The sequence below is a fragment of the Phycomyces blakesleeanus genome, assembly GCF_001638985.1.
Source record: "Phycomyces blakesleeanus NRRL 1555(-) unplaced genomic scaffold PHYBLscaffold_23, whole genome shotgun sequence".
Classification (NCBI taxonomy): Eukaryota; Fungi; Mucoromycota; class Mucoromycetes; order Mucorales; family Phycomycetaceae; genus Phycomyces; species Phycomyces blakesleeanus.
Window position 1 is genome coordinate 705,467 of NW_017265156.1, and position 15,012 is coordinate 720,478.

Genomic DNA, 15,012 nt, shown 5'->3' on the forward strand with positions numbered 1-15,012 from the left:
TTTTTTTTTATGTATAGCATTGCTGTTTGGTTGAAATCCAGCCAGTCACACACAACCACATACTTTATACTCGTCAAAGCAAAAAACCCATAATTATCTTGTCCAGAACGTTTTAGCTGCCACGACCATTATTACGACTATCACCAGTGCTACTAATACTAATTCTTATTAATAATAATATTTTTGTAATAATACGTAATTATCATTATTTCGAGTAAACCAAAAAAGAAAATCAGATAGACACACTATACACTACACGCTACACGCTACATCCATATACAAGTACACATACTTTAATGTCGACTGAAAAATTAAGAGGAATTGGACAGTTGTCAGCTGAATGTCAACGCTTGGTTCGTCGCCTTGCACAAGTAGACTCGATTCCACTCCAAAAAGAAGTCGCCACACTCTTGAAAAGCGATTTACGTACATTTGAACATGATATTCAAGTAAGATGAACAAACTCATCTGTCATCAATGCTCATCCACAACAGCAAGTAAAACAACTTGCAGAAGAAGAAGATAGTCTGGCTTCAAAGGAATCTATTCTTGGTAAACTAGCAGAATACGAGACCCAGTTCAAGCAGTAAGTAAGTTTCTTTTTTTTCTTCTTCTTTGGTTGTTGCTGCTGCTACTTGAAAAATAAAGAAAGAACAAACGAACAAACGAACAAACGAAAGCAAAAACAAAATAGTTCATTTTCTAGTAAACTATATATACTTATTTATTTATGTATAAACCTACTAGACTTCAAATTAGCTCACGTCAAGCTATATGGCAATCTAAACAAAGAGTCGAACAACAAGATCGAAAGCAACGTGAAGAACTGTTTGGAATGCGTGGAAAAATGGATGAAAAGAGCTTTACCGAGCAATATGAGCTCAAGCAGAGACACACACACGGGTAAACTAGCAGAATTATATATATATATAGAAGACTGGCTAACTGACTAAATAATTGGTTGATGTGTATTATCGAATTTAGAGACCAAAGGTTACTACAGGCTTCTTCAGAGGTAACGGAAGCACTTGGAAAGACAAGAAAATTGATGGAGCAAGAATTGGAAAAGAGCTCCTATTCTGCAATTATGTTAGGTAAGAATTCATTTGTTTTCTTTTATTATTATCATTATGTATACATATACACAAGTTTAATAGTGAATAATTAAAACATGGGTGTTTATTAACTAATCTAAATTTCAAAAATAAAATAATATAGCCGATTCTTCAAAGACCCTTATGGCAACACGATCAGAATATGCCAACCTTGGATCTCTTATGACTATATCGAAAAGATTGATCTCTCAACTAGAGTCCGCAGATTGGTTTGATCGAGTCTCTCTTTTGTTGGGAGTATTTCTGTTTTGTGGAGTGGTACTGTATATTATCAAGAAGCGTACTTGGGATGTAGGTATTTCGTGGATCGGTTGGCTCAGCGGTCACTCCACAACCACAAAGACCATCAAAGACGCTACTGTCACCGCCACAACTGCACTTCTCTCAAACCCAACAGCAACCATTGCAGTAGTTTCGGAAGCTACTCCGTTGGTAGCTTCATTTATTGCCAGTACTACAACTCTTGAAGTACTTTCAGAAGTGTCTCCTTTGGCAACCTTGACTATTGCCAAAAAAGCAACTCTCGACATAGTTTCAGAAGCCGTTCCTGCGGTAGCTTCGTCTATTGCCAGCAAAGCAACTCTTGACATTGTATCAGAAGCAATTCCCGCGGTAGCTTCGTCTATTGCCAGCAAAGCAGCTCTTGAAATAGTCTCAGAAGCAGCACCCTCGGTGGCTTCGCCCATTACCAGCAAACCAACTCTTGAAGTAGTTTCAGAAGTGATTCATCTGGTAGCTTCGACTATTGCTAGTACAGCACCAATTAGGGATGAGCTATAAGCTTTTCGATTTTGATTTTGATTTCGGTTGATACTTTAGACTCCTTTACACACATACATATATAAACATTCATATAAATATAGTGTACCGAATTGTACCATATTTAATGATAATCTCCCATTAAAAATATATAATACCTGTTTGTTCGGTTTACTGTTTTTGTCTTTGTCTTTGTCTTTGTATTTCCATTTCTTTACTTTACATTGTTTTGTTTTATAAGCGTGATTCCGTGGGTGGTGAGTGATGGGTGCTTAAATATACCTTCTTTTCTCTCTCTCTCTCTTTATCTTTCTTTCTTTTTTGTGTGTCAATTATTAAGTTTTTAAAATATTTGATCATCCATACTGTACACGACTATCATGATTTATTGTCACTTGTGAAAAAGTGGGGTGATTGAATAATAGGCCACAATTGGTCGTCTTGATGAAGAATAGAAGTAAGAGTATTAGGTAAATTAGAAGAATCATTCCCTGCTGCCATCCACACATATTGTCTGACATTCTCTAATCTCTTCATTGCAGGATGTTGTTTTAAAGGAGAATGTTGTGTGCGTTCCTGAATCACTTCATCCTTGGCTTCACTAATCAGTGTCTGCCAATGGAATGGAAGGGCCTGAATCTCATCCGAGAAACTAGTGCTGGTTAGAAATGCACCCATGTCTGGGCTACTGAACAAGCCAAGTAAATAGCCATAGGCAAACGGTTGATCACTCTTGTCTTCGTATTCTTCTGACAAACGTCGGTCTGGATTTCTAAATGAAGAAGGAGATTGAAGAGGAGGAGACAATGAACGGGTTCGTCGTTCGAGAGGTGATAGAGAACGATATGGATTTATTTCTTCTGGGCTGCTCATGAAAAGAAAAGAAGAAAGCAAGTAAATAAAGAAACAACAATAAAGAGTAAAGTAAAATAGAATAAAAGACCGTGTAAGATCTGTGAGAAATATATAATAAGATATAATAAAATTAAAGGTGTAATTTCCGAGGTGGAATGTATGCTATTTGTATAAATGTGTATATGTTATATTGTATGTTTTATAAATATATTCTCTTGTTTTATGTGTGTGTATGTGTGTGTGTGTGTTTTAAAATAATAATAATAATAATAATAATAATATAATATATTGTAGTAAAAAGTATGGTCTTCTTTAAACTGCAGGTTGTTCGGTGTACAATGGCCTCGGACTCCAGAGATTGCCCATATGCTCAAATAAGCTCCGTGGGCGTGTTTGTATAGATTCCATTGTCGGACGACGTCGAAAACTCTCCATCAATGAACGTCGTCTATGTACAATTGGCTGAGCCGGGTGCAGATCACGGTAAACAGAAGACCGGGGGTCGTGTTTGAGCTGGAGACTAAATTGATCCAGATTGTGGAGCATGTCTGCCAAACGATCACTGGCCAGTTGTGGCAGAGGTTTATTCATCAGAGACAGATCGACATGACTAGCATCTGTTCTGCGCTCATTTTCTAGGGCTTGGGCATATTGCTGGCGCAAGACATTTGCAGCAAGGTCAATCTCCTCTGTCGTGACAGCTTCCCGGAGACCCTTGTGAGCGGAAGAAGCCTCGAGTAGTAAGCACAGACAATCGTGGCGGGCATATTTGGCAGATTGGAATAGGACTGTAGCAGGTTTTGTACGACGAGTCTTTGGATCAAGAAAGTCAGCACGTAAGCCTATATTGGCATTTGCACACAAGAGGATATCAAGGGTATCGCGGTGGTCCCCGTTTGCCAATAGTGAGAAAAGAGGACTTTTGCGACTTGAATCGATAGCATTGACATTAGCTCCGTGTTTTAAAAGTAATTGAATGATCGATTTAGGCTCGTTACAGAAGCGGGAAGCATAATGTAGAGGTGTCCAACCATCACCATCGCATGCATTTGGATCGGCCTTGAAGTCCAACAGTAGCTGGAGTGAAGCAAGGGGTTTAGGACAATGTAAAAACAAGGCATGTATTGGCTGTATATTGTAGACATTGCCTATCGTAGGTTCTGCACCCTCTTGTAAAAGTATCTCCAATAGGCGGTAAGGATTCTGATGGCTTGAGACAGCGATGTGCAAGAGAGTGTATTCTGTAGCAGGATCACGGGTATTGACCAATAAAGAAGTGTCTGAAGAGTGATTAAGAAAGTACTGCAGGGAAGTTAGGTCGCCTAGTTCAACAGCCTGCCAGATAGAAATATCTGGCTTGGACTCGACCATTTCAATGGTTGAGCTGATGGGATCTTGTGGTGTTTCTGGAAGTAAGACTGGAGTATCTGATGTGTTTTTTTGGGGAGATAGCCAGGATGACAACCAGAGAATTACAGACATGTTATGTATGTAAAATAAAAGAGAAAGAGAGAGATAAAAGAGAGAATATCAGTTGTTGGAATGAGTTGGCTTGCAACATGTTAAGCTACTTTAACAAACATGAGAAAAAAATCCTCCTCGGGACTTACCATGGGTGTCGTTTGTGTCTGACAAATCCACTTCAACGAAATGAATTTCATTCTGTGAAAAGAGAAATAAGAAAGTATTTGTGATGAGAACGCCTCTAATACTTGAGTTTATTTCTGTTGACCCAAACCTCTTTGTTAAATGGATATTGACACAAGGTAGAATACATCCCACTGATATTAAATCAATTGAATAAAGAGATATTTAAGAAGCAAAAGAAGAAGAATAAAAAAAAAGAATAAACTGGTAAATAGATGTTCTGAATCTGTTAAAGATGTCTATTTAATGAAATCTAAAAGATGATAACTAATTAATCCTATATATATATAAGCTGTTAACATTCTCGATAGTCTGTCAAGGAAACATATTGATCCGGAGCCAGTTCTCGACAACTGAACTAAGAAAAAAAAATGAGAGGTAGAGAGAATACTAAGCTGTAGGTCAATTCTTGCGCTTGGACTTTCTTTGTCCCCTTGACCTTAATTATGGATTCAATCACCTCCTGTTGGAATTCATACCTCTTGCAATCCCTCTAATCCTCCTACCATTTTTCATCCCTTTTTCTATATATGTATCTATTCTTTTTAATATTTTTTATATAGAAAAAATTATACATATTTATATATGTACTAACAATATTAAAAAAAAACCATAGATATAGAAAATGGAAATGTAAAAAAAAAGAAAGAAAATGGGGGTAGGATATGGTTGACAGGTGACGTCGACGTGTCTTGATGGCATTCCCCATAAAGAAACCACAGGGGATGCACGATAATTGAAAAGAGAAAAAAGAGGGGGGGTGAAAGGTGTTACAATAGATGATGTCATTCGCTTCATAGATAGTGTGCGTTCTACAGCATTAGAAAAGACATTGTTAATATCACAAAAAAAGCTAATTGATTGCAGTCTCAAAGTACTTGTGCTATTAATATTAGTAAATGTATATATGTACACAAGTGCATTTGTGTAGATATATAAATTTCTTGGGATCTCAAAGTGTAGCCTAGCGGAGAAACAAACCATCATATTATCGGGGATAATATATGTCTGTACTCAGCCATGAATAATAACTAAAATATACTATATTTGGAAGTACATGGTTACATCTTAAGAGTCATTCTACAAATTTGGGGTACAAAGTATAAAATACAAAATTACTTTGAAGAAAATTAACAACAGTGCACAGGAGGAGTGTTATCAAGTAAAGGAAGCAAGAGTATTATATACATTTATATATTGTATTATTTCATTTGACTGTTGCTGATATATATATATGGACTACCATTAAAGCATGAGATGAAAATTAAAAGGTTAAATTTTGAATTAGATTTTATTTTGAAAATACACTAATGTATATATATTTAAAGAAAAACAAATAAAAGCTTGTTTGGAATTCTGGAAAGAACGAAGTAATGATGCGTTGAGTGTATGAGCATAATAATTGGCCTTACCTTGGCTCACCATACTCACACCTGAGATCTCCCGTGATTTGTGGCTGTTGCGTGGCAAGGCGAGCTAGCAAACCATTGTTGGTAATGAAACGGCCTGGCATGAAACCAGTCTGATGTAAGGTGATAAACGGACCAATACAAATGCAACGTCTAGCAGTAAGGAGCTTTGTGAATACTTTGGCGTCACAATTGATCAAAGAGATCAGTCGCCGGTTCTTCAGCAGGGTGGGGTTACCAGATTTGGGAAACAGAACTACTCTAATTTATTTTTCTAAACATTTTGTACTTTGAATTTGCCTTCTTTTTCTTTTGGGTGTGTGTGTAGTGAAATATTCTTTATTTAATAGTGTAGTACATGTATTGGTTGTAAACATTTAAGACGTAAAGTCAAAGTAGACAGACACAAGATGAGACAAAATAAAATAAAACTTTGTAGTACTATCTCAAGTCAGAAAGAAGAAAACACCACACGTAAGCCAATTTTAAATAAATAAATATATAAGAGTTATAACATAATATGTTGACAAGACTACTTGCATAGATATTCAGCAAGGCTCTAATTACAAGGTGTTGCATGTCATTTTGCTTAAACTTGAATGTAGCTTATATGTTCAAATTTATGAAAAATAAACATATCTGTATATGTAGATATCTGTTTTATGTAAATTTTATTTCTTTAAATTTAATTTTCCTTTTTTGCATTGTCTGGGCATAAAAAGGCTGTAGAATCGATTGCGTTTTGTTCCTTTTCTTCGACTTGTATTTGGCTAGCAAAACCCTTTTTTATACATTTGTATATTTGTCTGTATATACGTGTGCGTACATTATACACACAAATATTTGTACATAAATACTTACATACATACACACATACATACGCTTATTATATATTCATTCTTTTGATTCTTTCCTTCTCCGTCTTTTCGTGTGTGTATCTCTCTCTCTTTCTTTCTTTCTTTCTTTCTTTCATTTCTTTCTTCCACTTCTTTTTTTCTTTTCTTTTTTCTCTTTCTCTTTCTCTTTCTCTTTCCGCATGCCTCCTGTTGCTCCTACAAGTAATGGTTATTACAGTGCCATCTCAACTACTACGCTCCCAGTATATGGTCCTCAAGTAGTTCCCTCGTCTTCAACCAGTCTAATCTCGACCACAAATGGATCAACTCAAAATGGTGAAGAGATCTCGACCATCTTCGTGGTCGGATTTCCGGAAGACATGCATGAAAGAGAATTTCAAAACATGTTCATCTTCTCATCCGGATTTGAAGCTGCAACTCTCAAAGTACCTTCAAAAGATGGAGAAGAAGACCAAACTGCAATTGCAAATGGAAATCCCCGCAAACAAACAGTCAGTAATCCCTCAATACACTAATACCTTTTTTTTTAAAAAAAAAGAAAAGGAATTAAATATTTATTTGTGTATGTGTGTCTGTCTGTCTGCCTGACTGTCTGTATAGATTGGATTCGCCAAGTTCCGTACTCGTCAAGCAGCATTGGAAGCACGCGATACCTTGAGTGGGCGTAGGGTAGACGCTGAAAAGGGATCGGTACTCAAGGCAGAGATGGCAAAGAAGAACCTCCACACGAAGCGTGGATTATCCAATGAGCAGCAAGGACAGCTTATTTTGGCACAGTCACTGCAGGCGACACAGCCATCTCAAACACCGCCACCTGTTCCTGTGCCTGCACCCACGAACTCGTACCCCATGCTGGCATCAAAACGATTCTCTCTCGCCCCACCCGGCAATTCTGCTGCCTATGAGGCCTTTTACTCTGTTCCGCTTCTTTCTGAACTTCTTCCGTCAGATTATTACCCAGATTTTTATGCAAATCCTGATCTCTTTTCTCCCACAACTCCAACCACTCCCGCTATCCCTCCAATCACAAACAGCACCACTCCCACAAATATCACTACCTCAAACACCAATACAAACGTAACCAATACTAGCATCAATATCAGCACAAATTCAAACACCAGCACCAGCACCAGCAGTAGCACTAATAGCAATAGCAGTAGCAATGCCAATATCAATACCAGCATAAATACCAACGTCAATTCTATAACCAACACCAACACCAGCAACACTAACAACACTAACGGCACTAACATTAATACCACAACTACCACCACCAACAAAAACAACACAAACATTACAAATACAAATACAAGTACAAGTACTTCCACCAATAGCACTAGCACTAATAATACTAGCATTAACAGCACCACTAGCATAACCACTACCAATACCAATACCAATGCAAATACCAATGCAAATACCAATACCAATATCAATCCTAATCCAAATCCAAATCTAAATCCAAATGCGAATACAAATGCCAATACCAATACCAATACCAATACCAATACCACATCATCGTCATCCACAACAAACCCCATAATTGCCACTCCAAGCGATTCAGTATTCGCAGCAAGAGCTCAATCCTTTGAGAATCGCAACCCTTCTGTTGCTGATATATTTGCTCCCATGCCATCCACATCCTCTTCTCGTCTCCCAGCAGGCTTCAATCCTGGCCACCGCTTCTCATCCAAAAGCGTGTTAGATATGGAAAACGACGCTCCTTTCCATTATCTCTCAAAGTCTACACCACTTCACTCTTCTAGTTTCACAAACGTAGCTGCCTTGTTCAAGCCTCCCCCAAGCCCAGCACACTACAAGACGTCATTTTCCACTACACATATCAACAACATTAACAGCATCAACAGCATCAACAACATCAACAACATCAACAATAATTCTCATCCTCATCCTCATCCTCATCCTCATTCTCATTCTCATTCTCATTCTCATCCTCATCCTCATCCTCTTCATCACCCTCATCCTCATCCTCTTCCTCTTCCTCTTTCTCATCCTCTTCCTCTTTCTCATCCTCACGCTCTTCCTCATTCTCACCCTCATTCTCACAATATCATACCTACTTCATCTAACACCAATGGTTTGAGCAGTGTATTGGAAGAACCATCTGCATATGACCATACACCCACTCCTACATCAATTACGCCCATCCATGATGAAGGTTTGACCATGCCTGGAGGTCGATTCAGTGGTCTTACCATCAATACAGCTATCACCAAAGAGAGTCATCTAATGTCACCGCCACCAAATGTTACCTCGCCAACCACACACCGTGTATTTAATATGATCGGAAGCATGAATCCATCTGATCAGAACCCACCATGCAACACTCTTTACGTCGGAAATCTTCCACCCAATACCAACGAAGATGAATTGAAGATATTGTTCTCAAAGTGTTCTGGTTACAAGAGAATGTCTTTCCGCAACAAATCAAACGGACCAATGTGCTTTGTTGAGTTTGATGATGTTCAATGTGCAACCCAAGCCCTCCAGGATCTTCATGGAAATATGCTGTCCAACTCTGTAAAGGGCGGCATTCGTCTATCTTTTAGCAAAAATCCATTGGTAAGCTTTATATATACATATATACATATATATGATTTGATTATGGATTATTGTTTTTTAACAATAAAAAAAATGTTTATTAGGGTGTTCGTCAACAGAACGTGGGTAATGGTCCTAACTCATCTACTTCAAACGGCATAATGCATTTTGGAATGACTAGTCCTCTTGGACCTCATGGATTTCCATTTGGTAACAGAAGAGAAAGCCTTTCCTTTGATCCTCAGCTATCATAACCTTTCCATCATCCGTTTGTTCGCATTTGTTTATTTATTTCAACATTTACACAAATCACACTTTCTTGCATCTTCAAGAAGAAGAAAAATAAGAGGAAGAGGAAGAGGATGAGGAAGAGGAAGAAGAAAGCAAATCAACTTCTTTATTTGCAAATCGCATTTTTTTTCTTTAAAAATATTCCTTTGACTTTAGTTTGTTTATTTGTTATAGCATTTCTCTCTTTCTTGTTCTATTCTGTACCTCTTTTTATTCTTCAACTTGCATCCATCATAACTCAAACTAACCCCATATTACAACATTCAATATTCATATATTGTATTCTATATAGAATATACACACCTCACCTACCCACCCATTCTACCCATTCACTTTCTCACTCTCACCCTCACTCTCACACTTACACTTACACTCTCCCGTATTTTATATATCTATCTATCTATATTTCTATATTTCTATCTATCTATATTTCTATATTTCTATATATCTATTCATCTATCTATATTTCTACTCACAAATTTACAAATTTACAAAAAATACAAGCTTATATTTATATGTACAAAAATCAATCTATAAAGCATCAATCAATTGAAACCATCCAAATAATACAATAAGCAAGCTTTCAACTTTCAACTTCCAAAAAAAGAAGGAAAGAGAGAGAGAGAGAGAGAAAAAAAAACACAAATGGACTAGTGATGTCAGCAGAATAAACCCTTTCCGCCCATGCCTGTCCATTAATACAATTTCTTACTGTAAACAACCATCTAATTTAAACTCAGGATCTTCGGTGTAAAGAAATATTGGCAAATAAATATATATATATAAAATAATAAAAAATAAAATAAAAAAAAAATAACACGTCCACAGAGCCAGTTGTTTATTATTATTGTTATTATTAAACAGCGCATCCTTCTCCCTCTCTCTCTCTCACATACTTCTTCATTTACCCTCCCCGCTCTTCTTCCCTTTTTTCATTTTTTTTAAAAAAATAAAAAAATCCGCAATGTTCGCCCTTCGTAGTGCTGCCATCCGTGCTGCTCCTCTTGCTGCCCGCCCTGCCGTTCGTCCCTTCTCTATCCTCGGTGCCCGTCTTTGTAAGAATCCTCAATTGTTATAGTCATCACAGCGCGTCATCTCTTTTATTTACTAATATAATTTTTATTATTATTATTAAGCTGGTGCCGTTGGTCATGCTAACCCCAGCAGCGTTACTCCCGGTGGTAAGGCTGGTGAGGTCCCCACTGACCTTGAGCAGGCCACTGGTCTCGAGCGTATCGAACTTCTTGCCAAGTTGGAGGGTAAGGAGCTCTTTGACATGGAGCCCTTGCAGGTTACCCACCTCGGTACCCCCAAGAACCCCATCGTTGTTGAGTCCCACGATCCTATCCGTTTCGTTGGCTGCACTGGTAAATATACATTTCTTATAATTAATTTTTTTAACAAAAAAAAACAAATCAAGATTAGGAGGGTAGATAAGTGAAATAGTGGGAAACGTATAGATAGTTATCTATACAATTATTATTATTGCTATTGCTATTTTGTCAAATGAATATTATCGTACACCCATAAAATCCACTCCAAAAAAAACAGGCCACTTTAATGCAAATCTTTAAAACCAAAAACCAAAAATATATATATATAACTAATTTATATATATATATTTATTTATGTATTTAATATATACTTCTTTATATATTTTCTCTATTTCTTTTATGTTTATTGTGAATTTTGAATTTATTAGGTTTCCCCGTTGAGTCCCACGACGTTATCTGGATCAACCTTGACAAGTCCCACGAGCACGATCGTTGCCCCGAGTGCGGTTCCGTCTTCACCATGAACTTTGTCGGTTCTGAGGATGAGCACCACCACTAAAGCCAAAAACAAAAACAAGAAAAAAAACAATTTAAAAAATAAAGAAAAGAAAAGCTAAAAGCTGTGACAAAAAATATAATTATATAATTCCTCTTTAGATGGAAAAATGTAAAAAAAAAAAACCTCTTTATCTTAGTATATATGTTGGGGTTGTTTTTAAAATAAATAAAATAAGTATTATATACGCACAACATACAAAGCACATTTGTACGTTTATACATTTTATTGATTTTTATATATACATATATAAATGAATATGTAAGAAAATTGATATAAAATGCGTGTAAGAAAGAGAGAACAAAGAAGAGAGTCTTTCTCTTTCTCTCATTCACTTTATCAATTACTTCACTTCCTATTCACCTAAATGTATATCGTTTGCGTGTCCTTCTTGTTTTGCTTATTCTCATCTGCCCTGGGTATGCCAACCCAGGTACAAGACATTGCAGTAGCACGTTTATTTGAATCAGAGCATCCTACCCAAGTCTGTCCAATTGACTGGAATTCTCTCAATCTCACTCACGTACTAGCGTCCCCGTCGGTTGGACCTTTTAATGGTTGTGGTGGTTGTCTCAATGTAACAGATGTACCTCTCACTCGACACACCTATGTTCTTGCAATTGACAGGAGTCCAACTGCAATGCTCGAGGTAAATATATCGATATAGCTTATTCTTTTATGCGCAATTTATTTATTTCAAACGTTATTATTTATTTTAGCTCGGGTTAGGTGCATTTGAAGATTTGTTTGGATCAAGTGAAATAGGCACTCAGAAGGTTATAGCCTGGTCAATTACAGGCCAGTCATTCTGTTCTCATCTGTTGTATCCACAAACTCAACATCTGCCTACACTCACACCATCATCATCACCAACACAATTTTTTCCTTCATAGTCATCTACATTACCAGGCGTCAATTGACGTCAATTGGTATCAGTTTATCAAAAAAAATAAAATTCACCCACCCACGTTTGGGCACATTTGCACACATTTGCACACATTCTCCGCAATGGAATCTATTTAGCTCAATGTACCCACCGACCCCTTTAACAATATACCAAAAAAAAATGTGTTTGCAATTATACTTATTCAGTAACAGTATTACATTACTGTATATATAAATATTTATAGAGGTTGGCCTTCTATACTTCTTTATACTTTATTTTCATTTTATTTTCTACGTTGATTTGGTTTGCTTTTGTTTGGTTTAATGTAAGGTAAGGTAAGGTAATGTAATTTAATTTAATGTAGTATATGTTTATGTATATTTATATATGTTTCCCCTCTTCTTCTTCTTCTTTATCTTTGAATAAGTTGTGCCTGAAGTTCAGCAAGTCTAGCTAATACAGCAAGAGTACTTTGCTGCATATGTGCCATCAATTCTTGGAATCTCCTTTCCCGACCATCGGCATCTTCTTTTCGCTGTGCCTCTCTAGAGGCCTCTAGTTGCTCTATTTCCTTTGATCTCTGGGCCGCTTCTTCAGCGCGTTTTGTTTTTCGTTCTTCGGATTGTTGAAGATGGCTCAGAATTGCCTCCAACAACTCCTAAATACATACATAAAAAAAAAAAAGGGGGGGGGGGGGGGGGGGAAAAAATTATTATTATTATTATTATTATTATTATTGTCAGTCATCTTTGTTTTTAATTTATATATAATTATATAATCATAACCATATAAACATCCGCTTACTCGTTCGGTACGTGTTCCAGTAACAGCTTTAGACGTTTCGGTTGTGGGTATCGGATTAGTTGATGGCTGTAATGAATTTAGTGATGGTACTCCTGGTGGCAGTATGTGCGCTTCTGGTACTGGCACTGGCGCTGGCACTGGTGTTGATGCTGCTGATGATGTTTGTACTTGTGCAGGTGCTTGTGGTGGTGCCGAGGACTGCGTTGGTGTCGGTATTGGTGCTGGTGCAATATGCTGTGGTGCTGGTGCAATAGCTTGTAACGTTGATGATCGTGTTTGTGCTGGTGCGGAAGTCGAGGATGCCTGTTGTTGGCGAGATTGAGGTGTATGTGCAAATTTGGCTGGAAGGTTTGAACTTTGCCCACTACCACCAGTACCACCAGTAGTAGTAGCAGAGTTATTATTATTATGATTGTTGTTAGTTGCTGTCCTAGGCTGAGCAGTCTCGATTTGTCTATTCGAGCGCGATACACGTTCGTTTTGTGATTGTCGACTGTGAACGCCAGACGGAGGAGATGGCATTTGACGAATGCGAATAGGGGGTGGTGCGGGTTGGATGTGCTGTGGCTCGGGAGCGATTCGAACATTAGGGCGTGGGTGTAAGTGTGGATAGTGGTGGATATTGGAAGGTGGGTGGGGCTGGATAGGATGAGGCTGTATAGGGTGAGGCTGGATAGGGTGAGGATGCATGACCTGTCGACCATCGTCTCGTGTTCCAGCTGATAGGATGTGACGTTCGTTCGTGTGGGGGTTAGAAACGATCTGTCTTTGCTTGGCTCTACTGCCAATGTCGTCCATACGTTGGCCAGGAGTTCGTTTTCCAAGAACCAACTGTTTTTCGCTCTTCATATTCTGAACTGATTTCCACTAGTTATAAGATTAGGTAATCAGGATTTTGATTATTTGATTTATCTTGCTTTCATGTTCGTGTTCGTGTTCACGTCTATTTTACCTGGTGATAAACATCAGCCAATATCTTTTGATATGTGTCTGTGGGCTCTTCATGAGGACCTCCTGCGATGCCCTCTTTGCCATAGCGTGTCATGAGATCTTTAAAATGGACTCGAGCGTTGTGAGCTGTCAGAATTGGATCTTTAGGGTTTGTAACATGAAGGTCTTGAACGTTGTTGCAATGATCGGCTATTTGTTCCCAGAGACGCAGAGCACCTCCATGGGGAGCCATGAAGGGACAGAGAGCTAGGACTTGTTGAAGCAAGAGTTCGTTTCGACGACAGGTCCCATCGTTGTCAAATCGATAGCGAGGTCTGCGTGTGCGCGTTGCCGAGCCTTGGGTTGTACTCGGAGTAGCCATGGAGCCTGAAGGAGCCTCGTTGTCAGGATCCATAAGATTTGTTTCCACATCGTCTATGTCACTGCTTGATGTTTGACTTCCTTCACTTTCTCGATCCTTTGTGGTGGTCATAACTTTGGACTTATTTGTACAAATGTATACAAAAGAAAAAAAAAGAAAATAATATAAATATAAATATAAATATAAATATAATATATTTGAGTGGGCGTGTATAAATGTATGTATATGTTTTCTATACAAATGTATGTATATCTGTGTGTATATTAAATGTATCAATATATATATATATATATATATATATATATTATAAAATAGACGAGGATATAATTTGCTTATAAACTTGTGTATAATATATATATATATATTTATATATATATTTATGTATGTATCTATGTATGTATATTAAATGTATATTTAAAATATATAGATAATATTATTTTATGTATGTATATATATATATATATATATATTTATAATAAGAAGATTATGTACTTTTGATAGTGAAGAGATAGAGGTAAAAAGACAGAGGTCAAGAGCCTATAAATTGAGATAAAAAAAAGGAAAGAGAGAGAGAGAAGGGAGGGGGGGGGGGGGGGGGGGGAGAAGAGGGGAGAAGGAAGGAGAGAAATTATGAATATTCCAGGGGCTTGTTTTTTTATTTTTTTTTTTTATTTTTTTATTTTTG

The 15,012-nt window shown here is 37.4% G+C and overlaps 6 protein-coding genes across 6 annotated transcripts; 4 read left to right on the top strand and 2 right to left on the bottom strand.

Annotated features, from left to right (window-relative positions):
• The first annotated feature begins 108 nt into the window (after positions 1 to 108).
• Positions 109 to 2,053, top strand: PHYBLDRAFT_183069 (hypothetical protein). The gene is made up of 5 exons (XM_018438715.1): positions 109 to 449; positions 495 to 586; positions 748 to 903; positions 985 to 1,094; positions 1,219 to 2,053. Exons 1-5 carry the CDS (start codon positions 297 to 299, stop codon positions 1,893 to 1,895), a joined length of 1,188 nt encoding a protein of 395 aa, XP_018287068.1. The 5' UTR covers positions 109 to 296; the 3' UTR covers positions 1,896 to 2,053.
• Positions 2,054 to 2,252: 199 nt separating this feature from the next.
• On the bottom strand, positions 2,253 to 2,747 carry PHYBLDRAFT_150027 (hypothetical protein; the record flags this gene model as incomplete). The annotated part of the gene is made up of 1 exon (XM_018432383.1): positions 2,253 to 2,747. One exon carries the CDS (start codon positions 2,745 to 2,747, stop codon positions 2,253 to 2,255), a length of 495 nt encoding a protein of 164 aa, XP_018287069.1.
• Positions 2,748 to 3,916: 1,169 nt separating this feature from the next.
• Positions 3,917 to 4,996, bottom strand: PHYBLDRAFT_183071 (hypothetical protein; the record flags this gene model as incomplete). The annotated part of the gene is made up of 4 exons (XM_018438716.1): positions 4,856 to 4,996; positions 4,468 to 4,734; positions 4,340 to 4,391; positions 3,917 to 4,156 (listed from the first exon to the last, which is right to left on the bottom strand). Coding segments are annotated over exons 2-4 (330 nt in total), but the record flags the coding sequence as incomplete, so codon positions are not given.
• Positions 4,997 to 6,959: 1,963 nt separating this feature from the next.
• On the top strand, positions 6,960 to 9,222 carry PHYBLDRAFT_90102 (hypothetical protein; the record flags this gene model as incomplete). Its single annotated transcript, XM_018443744.1, has 3 exons — positions 6,960 to 7,067; positions 7,243 to 7,560; positions 8,884 to 9,222. Coding segments are annotated over 3 exons (765 nt in total), but the record flags the coding sequence as incomplete, so codon positions are not given.
• A 1,450-nt stretch (positions 9,223 to 10,672) lies between these two features.
• On the top strand, positions 10,673 to 11,328 carry COX5B (cytochrome c oxidase subunit 5B COX5B; the record flags this gene model as incomplete). The annotated part of the gene is made up of 2 exons (XM_018428540.1): positions 10,673 to 10,862; positions 11,198 to 11,328. Coding segments are annotated over 2 exons (321 nt in total), but the record flags the coding sequence as incomplete, so codon positions are not given.
• Positions 11,329 to 11,690: 362 nt separating this feature from the next.
• On the top strand, positions 11,691 to 12,307 carry PHYBLDRAFT_78701 (hypothetical protein; the record flags this gene model as incomplete). The annotated part of the gene is made up of 2 exons (XM_018443381.1): positions 11,691 to 11,974; positions 12,045 to 12,307. Coding segments are annotated over 2 exons (458 nt in total), but the record flags the coding sequence as incomplete, so codon positions are not given.
• Positions 12,308 to 15,012: the final 2,705 nt, after the last annotated feature.

Excerpts from the sequence above, each read along its gene's own strand:
- PHYBLDRAFT_183069 (XM_018438715.1), top strand. The coding sequence starts at position 297 with ATGTCGACTGAAAAATTAAGAGGAATTGGACAGTTGTCAGCTGAATGT. Across the intron at positions 450-494 it reads CATTTGAACATGATATTCAA|CAAGTAAAACAACTTGCAGA; the intron begins GTAAGATGAACA and ends CATCCACAACAG. Across the intron at positions 904-984 it reads AAGCAGAGACACACACACGG|AGACCAAAGGTTACTACAGG; the intron begins GTAAACTAGCAG and ends TATCGAATTTAG.